Raw genomic sequence first — 8,243 nt, 5'->3', positions numbered from 1 at the left:
CTTTCCCTGTAATAAATCTCTTGTTGCATTTGATTGCAGGCTGCCATTGCTCCTACCTGTCTGCAAAAGTGGTGCAGGCTGGTCACTAATAAACCCTTTTCCCTTTATCTTGGACTTATCCTAAAAACTGTCAATCTGAGGAATTCTAGTGTGACCAAATAAACACCCCAAAATAGGCAACAATGGAAGAAATGCCTGAGAAAAGTCTCATTAAAGCTCAAAATCTGTGAACTCCTGGGACATAGAAGTATTTATCCGAACTCACTTCATGTACCCAGGTTTCCTGAAAATGCAAAGGTGTGCCATTTTCTTGGGACAATGTTATCTGTCTGACAAGTAATGAAGCTACTTCCTAGCACTGACACTCATTTCCAAACCTATTCATCGTTACCCAGAAAATGCAGCTACAAGTCGCTGCAACAGTGCTGACAGACTCTTTCCATCCTGCCCTTTTGCATAATGCGAGGGGTATCCAAAATGATGGCCGTATGGCATTAATGCTAATTTCCCCAACTTTTGGAGCATTTTCCACTGAAGTTAAAGTGTCTCCTATGCAGTCCCATCAAACCCAGCTTCCGTTATCAGTCCCAAATGCTGGCTGAATATTCCAGGCCTAAGATATATGTCTGGTCTCTTATAACAACAGGACTGAACCCCTTCTTTGGTTAATTCTACAGAATGCTCAGCAAAGCTCACGGCTGCCCAAAAGGATGCATTACTAACTTACTCCCCTTCTATAAAGGGCTTCTCCACACCTTTCTCTTCATTATTGCTGCATGGAAGATGAGTTCTTCATGGGGTATTTCTTCCAAAACATTTTATATTCTTTAACCCAAACAATGACATAGTCACATAGGAACAGAGGAACAATCCTTGGAGGTTCCTCAAGGGTCAGGCTGTCATTGCGAGGCAAGCAAGAAGTAAGGGAAAAATGTGCAAGTAACTGAGCTTTCTACTGGGAGGTTCAAGAACAATAAAAGGAATTAAAAATAATACATCTCTCTGATTTGAGACTAATTTTTTTTAAATATTCTATCTTGATTATGAAAAAAATTAAATTTAAAAAGAAAAAGGATTCTGGGATAAAAGTGAACATTCTGTTCTAACCAAATGGGGTTTCTGGTTGTTTTGAGTGATCTTTTTTTGCCTTTTACAAATTGATTAAATCTAATCTTTTTTGTTAATGTTATTTTGAAGGAGAGAAAAAATGTTTCCTGCCAAAAATGTCAACACACAAAATATAGTTTTCTAGCTCTGTCAAAAAAACTGCTCCCCTCTTCCATTTGAGCATACTGGCAGGATTCAGGACAGATTTACAAATGAGTATTGGCATACCTGAAACCATGCTGTGCCACACTTTTCTAATATTTTCCAAGTTTGTACTACTATCTCATGTCTTCTTATGATTGCAAAGACTGTGAAATAATAGTTGTTGGAGAGGGCATATATTCCTGCCTGTTTCATATATGCCAAGGAACAGAAGCAGGGAGCTTTGTCTGGAAGGACTAACAATGACCCTCCTGCAGCATTGCTCGCTGTTTCAGCCCTGCCTTTCTCAGAAGGAACTGACTGCAGAAGAGGACGGTAGAATAAAAATGAGAGAAAATGCAGAAAAGAAGTATTTAGGGAAGAAAATTCAGAATAAGAAAGATGCTGGGAAGGGAGCAAATGTGCTGAAACACTAGTGGTCATAAAGGCAAAAATATTTTCCTGCAGCCTGAGGCTGACATATAAAAAAGAAAAAGACAGTATGAAAAATTAAACCAGGATTTTAAAAAAGTGACATACAGATGAACTGGTCAGCTGGAAAGACCATGGAGTTGATGCTGTTTTCCAGAGGGACAAATATCTGACAGTTTTCATTGGGCACCATCAGCAGCCAGCAGTCAGGTAGCAAGGCTGAAACAGGGGCTTTGGGGTAACTTAGAACACTGCAAAGCCTTCATTGTCCCTAGCAGAGGTTTCATTATACATGTATGCATTCACAGAAATGAGTTAGAGCATATCTACCATCCTCTTTTTTTTTTGGAAGATGAACATTCTATTCCATTAACTTTGCTTTTTTCTTTTATCAGATGATACCTAAAGATAACTAGTTATAAACACTGGTTTTCCAACAGAGAGTTGGATTGCTGCTCTCCATACAGTACAGCAGAGCTGGAGAACACTGAAAAAGGGGTTTTGAAACTATGGTATTCAAACAACTTAATCTGCATTTAACATTCCTTTAATAATCTGCCAACAGTAGCACCTGCTCCATCCAATACATGATGGAGCTCTGAAAAAAGACTGTCAAAAGCAGCCTGGATGGAGGATTTCATCATGCTGTCATCAGGATTGCAACCTCACCATTGGGGCCTGGACATGACGATGTGGTAATGTTCTGCACAAAACCCCACTCCCTCTGCCAAACACACTCAAGCAGATCTACAAGACCTGATGAAGGTACTTTGAACTCTAAGGTTTATCTACTCCTTGTGACTATTATCATCTAGGCTGTTCAGGAGGACAAGATGAACATGGGTGGCATGTGCTTTAGATTTACTGTTTGAGATTTTTCATGCATTCATGAAGGGCACAACGCTTTCTACTCTGCTACAAAAAAGGCCTCCTCTCTTTCAGAGGCTTGAAGATGAGCGTAGCAGTGCCTCTCCTCCCAGGAAGCACCCACAACTGAAAGCTGCAGCGAGGAAAAGATATTTTCAGGCAAGTCACACACTGCACCAAGGACGGTACTGATGAAAGCAAGAGGTAAAACAAACAGGCTGAGACTGAATGTATGACCTCATGATCAGGATGATGCAATCTATCCAAAGCTGACCTTTTTGCTTCCTTTTACTGCTTGACTCTAGAAATAACCCAGGTAGCAGTGCATAATTCAATCACACTGGCAAGTTTATTCTCCTGCTACGTTATGAGGGCATGGTAGGCACCAACAATAAAGTTAAAGTAAATGTCAGGAGGCCAATGAATTGCTGAAGCAGACATTTGTTCTGATCTTCCACCAAGCACAATAACTCTAATGGAAGCTAATAGAGGGTTGTAAAACCTAATACCATGATGCAAGCAGGCAAACACCCAATGTACAGTCTGAGCTCAGCAGGAGGAAGAAAAGCAGCAAGTAATAATCCTTAGTTCCCTACAGAGACATGAAAGCAAGTACAGTATTTCCCTACCATCCTCTCTGGCTTGGCTAAAATCTCTTGAGGGATCCATCACCCTTCTTCCTGAGCAGCTTGAACCCAGCAGGTGACAGAAGAGGGGATTTTTGGGAGACAAAGCAGATTAGGGACAAAGACATGCTGAGCAGGTATAAACCCTGGCTGCCAAAGAGGTGTTTCTACCCATTTTGTAAGCAGTGCTGCAGCTGTGGATGTTGTGGGATTGGTGGCCCAGGAGGACCTAAGCACTGGGGATGCAGGAGAGCTGAGCTGCAGGGTGTGACCACCCCCAGTCCTCATGGCATGGCTGGCACCCCCAGTCCTCATGGCATGGCTGGCTTACTGCTTCCTCTAGCTGCCCCCACAGCAGCAAGAAGAGGAGCTGGCTTGGCTTAGAAGAGGAAGGCTCCTTTTTCAGCTTCAGAGAGGTGCTGGAGCAAATCTGCAAGCTTGGGGCAGGGTAGCGTCCCGTCCACAGCAGCGATGCGTGTGCCTTACTTACAGATAAATCAGTCTCCATCTCTAACCACAGTGATGATTTCCAAGCCTCTTGCTTGGGCAGGGAAGCCACATGGCTATCGGTTATTTCATAAGTAATTTAAAATGGTGTTTACTGTAAGGATCCTACTGAATGCAAACCCCATCACAAAGCCTGGCAGGGCTTTCCCCTCAGAAGTCACTCCTGGAAAGTCTTGATGTTTTCTAGCAGCTCACTCAGGCATCAAAAGTTTAGATCCACAGTCACTTGGCGGATCCCCCTAGTCTTTCCACCAACTGGTGGAAAAGAAAAATAACAAGAATAAAAAAAAAAGTCCATTCCCAATTGTAACCTGCTGAGCATTTCTGAAAACCTGGCTCTTCCATTTTAGCCTGCTTTGAAAAACGTGTAACAAATTAAATGGGGCTCATTTGTTATACAAATGATAGCTGAGGTTTCAAATAAAATAAGCCTAACCTTGATGGAGATTTCATCAGTGCAGGCTATTATTTCCCTCTGCTAATGGCTAACGGCTTAGCCATCTTCACCGAGCAGCAAGAGGTCTCCCAGCTGCCTGGGTGAATTACGGCTAGAGTAAGTAATATTAACCCCTCCAGGATAACTATGTCGGTCATAAAACAAGAGCTGCACACCTGCTTAATTCCAGCAAAGGCAGTCTTTATTAATCAGCTAGCTGAGTGTATGGCAGGTGACCTGCCCACCCTCCCGCGTGAGAGAGAAGGACCATGGGCTTTGTAATGGCTGTGCCAGGTCACAGCAGCCCCGTGTTACTTGACGTCTTCCCTCGTCTTTGGAGAGGGACGGGTATAAATACAGATGAAGTGAGATAGGGATGATCAGAGGTGTATGTGCTAGCAATTCGCAGGTTGCTGACCCTCAGTCAAGATGGGGGACAGGGAGGAGAAAGCCAAAGAGGCTTGTCTGTAGGGTGACCCCAACCCATTCACTAGTGAGCCCTGGCTCTCTGGGAGCACAGTGCTGCTATCGCGCAGCAGCACAGCTAGCCCACAACGCTGGGACTCACTCGCTCTGGCTAAAGGAGTGAATAAATCCCACAAATTGCTATAATAAGGATTCAGCCCACAGATTCTGGCGTAAACACACATCTGGTCTCTGTTTGTAATGAAATCAGCTGAAAGCACCACTGTGCATTAATAACAAAAATGTTCAACATATTGCTACCAAATAAGCTCTGCTTGTCTTGAACTTCTATTGTCACATGTTAATGCACTTTTAACACTGATAAATGATGAAGTGCTACAAAACATTCATCAAGGGACTTAAGAATCAAAAGATAAGCATTACTGAGGCATTGTTTTCTATTCTAACAGTTCTTTTACAATTTGGGCAGAAGTTAAAAACAGAAAGTCAGAAGCTCAATGTAAACATTTCATATTGAGCCTGCCTTTCTTTGGTAAAGATTTCTCAACTACAGGGTTTATCCTGTGCTTGTGTGGCATGATAAAATCCTTGGGGATGCATGAAAGGGAAAGTTTCCCTTTGCAATAACTCGGTGTTTTCCATATGTCCACCCACCTCCTCCTCCCTTTGTCATTCACTTTAGTTTAATTCCACTATCCAGTGCCTCTCCTTTGCCTTTCCCTCACCTTCTTTGCCTTAATTTACATCAGATTTTTACAGTCTTTTTTTCTCCTTGCAATTCCCAGCTACTATGCATGGCTCATGCTTTATGCGTGACTGTTGGTCACTTTGGGTTCCCTGTTGTGAAAAGAACCAAGGAGCTCAGGAACGTCAGTGTGTAGACTTGGTGTGGTCAACACATGGGAAGGGTTTTACCTTCTGAGTGATGTGGTTGATCCAGGGAGAAGAACAGTTGCTGAGATCAGGTCCTTGGGACTCCCAGATCCCGTCTGGCACAAGACACCGGAAAGTTGCAACACCTGGAAGAGGAAAGGTGCTGTGTTTAATGTTATCGTTTGCATTTTGCCCCTAGGGCCCCATGTCACAGACTTCATTTCACAATGACGGATACCTTATGCAAACCTGGGAGCTTATTAGTGCTCTGGACCTCGATAGGACACTTCCAAGACACCTCAGTGTCCTAGTTTCCCATCATTTTAGTGCTTAGGGGCCCAAAGACATAAAAGACCCATGAGGTACTGCAGGAATATTATCTCCGTTTTGCCAGAGGGCTTTGCTTTAAGCCAAGCAGGAAAGCTACCAGGGACTAAGAAATCGAAACTGGATCTCAAACACTGAGCCAGCACCTGGACTGCTCTGCCCTGGCACCCTGGGATCAGACCCTGCACCTCAACTTCCTTGCTGCTTTACAAAGATTTTACTGCTCTGAATCATCATTAAACCATTTGGGTGGAAACACTCAAAAGTTTAAATGCTACCAACACCAAGATAGAACGCTGGGCTTTAGTGTCCCAACCCCAACCATCAAAAGGGACATTAAAGGAGAGTTTTGTTTGGTGAGGGCTGCCCAGATCCCTGCTGCAAAAGACAGCAAAGCACCTCAGACCCTTCCAGACGGAGAGAAATGTGTCCGAAATTGTCCATTTAAAAATCTTTAAAAAGCAAGAAAGCCAGTACATGTAGATTAAAGACTAAGGAGTCTGCATCCTATAAAGTGCTCTGCCCTGCAGAGCCAAACTTTTCAGCAGAGGAGTGAGTTACAGGCTAGGTCTGATGGTAGTGCCGATTAAAACCAGTGAGAGTTTGCTCATGCCTTCAGAGGGAGTTGGAAGAGGCCTACTGCTAATATACCACAGCTTTTAACAAGCTGCATGAATCACTGAAATTACAGATGGGAAAGGCTTATTGCCATCCCCTATCAACAAGTTGGGTTATTTTTTTTTTTCTTTAGCTGTTTTCATCCAGTCCTTAGCTCTTGTGCTTAGAAAAGTGCTCCCTGCATCCAAGCTTCACTTTCCTTTTTTATCTTTTCTTTCCTTTTTCACAGCTTCAGTTCAGACTATGCTTTCCCCTCTCTGGGAACCACATGATACTTTTTGCATTAATTTTACCAAGTGGGGCTGGGAAAGACAGCAAAAATGTCCTTTACCTATTCTCACTACTGATGTCTTTCCATGTCCCTCATACTTTAACGTATATTTTATCAGTCTGACCACCAAATTCAAGAGAGAGTCAGGATTCGTATACATGGGTGTGAATGGCTCTCCAGGGCAATGGAGCAGAGAAGTAACAGAGAGTCTCCTCTGCAAGCCAGATCCCTCCAGCCCTCACTTTCAGGTAATTTCCTCCAGTTTCTGATTTCTTCTTGGCAAGTGGGTTCTCGGCGCTGGACACCAAGACTAGCTTGAAAAATAAACACTTTTGGAAAATGGCATTTGTTAAAATACAGCAAACAACCATATGCCAAAACCCATTCTTCATTCAATTGTGTATTAATTTGCACATAAAATTTCCAAAAGCAACCTTTTGGAAGAAAACAACTGGGGGGAAGAGTAGGAGAAAATGAGCAAAATCTAATAAAGAATAAACCATTTTGAAAGATTTGTCTTTGTTTCCCACCCTGCTTTCCCTGTTGATCACACTGGATACTGGCTGCAGTTTGAAAAAACCCTCACGCTGGTTCAGGAGTGTGATCTGGGAATACCTGTGCTCTGAAATGCTGACCATGGCCTTTGACATGCAAGCACTGCAGCACAGAGCTTCAAAATGTAAGTTTTGTTGATTTCTGTGCCCCTCTCCCTCCCCGCAAAAGGAGCAAAGCATCCCATCAACCCATCAGTCAATGAGCCCAGGGGCTACAAGTACAGACAAAACCAGGAATAACTGGCATATGGTATACAACTTCTGGAGGCAGAGGCTCTTATACCGCATCGAGCTCAACCCCACAAAGTCATTAGCTTGTACTCACCTTCAGTCAGAGCTTGGGATGCCAAAGATCATGCACAATGTGCTCAGCACATTGAGGCTTTGGCCCCGGCCAGCTACTTGCCATACCTTACCAAGGCAATGTAGACCTGACAGAAGGTATCAGTGTGCTCCACTGAAGAAAGCATGTGTGCCACAAGGCCCCATGGGCAACCTGGTTGCACACTCACAACATACCATGAGCAAATGGAGATGACTTGCCATGTCCTTCCGCTCCTCGACTCACCTATCGAGCCCATGGGACACGGCTGCTTCGCCACCTGGCCCTGCCGAGTCCGAGACCACATAATATCACGAGCTTCCATGGGGTCGCAGCTCTCCGTGCCAGCTGGGGGCAGCTGGGAGGAGGCAGGTGGGAGGTGTGTGGTCATTTCGTCAGGGACATCGGCCATGGGTGATGGTGTACTGGTGCTCCTGTTCCTCCTGCCCGAGGTTGAGGTGGTGGTGGGGCGGCCGGTGCTGCTGGTGGCCACCCGTGGCGTGGTGCTGGCGGTGGTGCTCCCCGGGCCCAGAGCCCCAGATGTTGATATTCCTGAAACAAAGGCAGAGTTGATTAAAGAGAGAAAGGAAAAAAGGGACTGAAGCCTAGGTTCCGAGGATGTTCTCTCTGCTGACTGCAGTGGCCTGCAGGGTGTAGCTGGAGCTACAGCTAGTGCAAGGCTTGCTGCACAGCCACCTTTCAGAGACAATCATAGAATCATTAAGGTTGGAAAAGA

At 44.4% G+C, this 8,243-nt stretch overlaps 1 protein-coding gene across 1 annotated transcript in view; it reads right to left on the bottom strand.

Annotated features, from left to right (window-relative positions):
- Positions 1 to 8,059, bottom strand: part of LPHN3 (latrophilin 3) — a gene marked incomplete at both ends in the record, with an annotated part of 80,629 nt that extends 72,570 nt beyond the window's left edge. Inside the window, 2 exons of the mRNA XM_010284955.1 lie at positions 5,458 to 5,561; positions 7,754 to 8,059. Of these exons, the coding sequence (XP_010283257.1) occupies positions 5,458 to 5,561; positions 7,754 to 8,059 (410 nt within the window). The remainder of the gene's footprint in view (positions 1 to 5,457; positions 5,562 to 7,753) is intronic.
- Positions 8,060 to 8,243: the final 184 nt, after the last annotated feature.

The sequence above is a fragment of the Phaethon lepturus genome, unplaced genomic scaffold, assembly GCF_000687285.1.
Source record: "Phaethon lepturus isolate BGI_N335 unplaced genomic scaffold, ASM68728v1 scaffold12634, whole genome shotgun sequence".
NCBI classification, from domain to species: domain Eukaryota; kingdom Metazoa; phylum Chordata; class Aves; order Phaethontiformes; family Phaethontidae; genus Phaethon; species Phaethon lepturus.
Note: the sequence above shows the minus strand (reverse complement) of the source record. Positions and strands in the feature narration are given on the sequence as shown.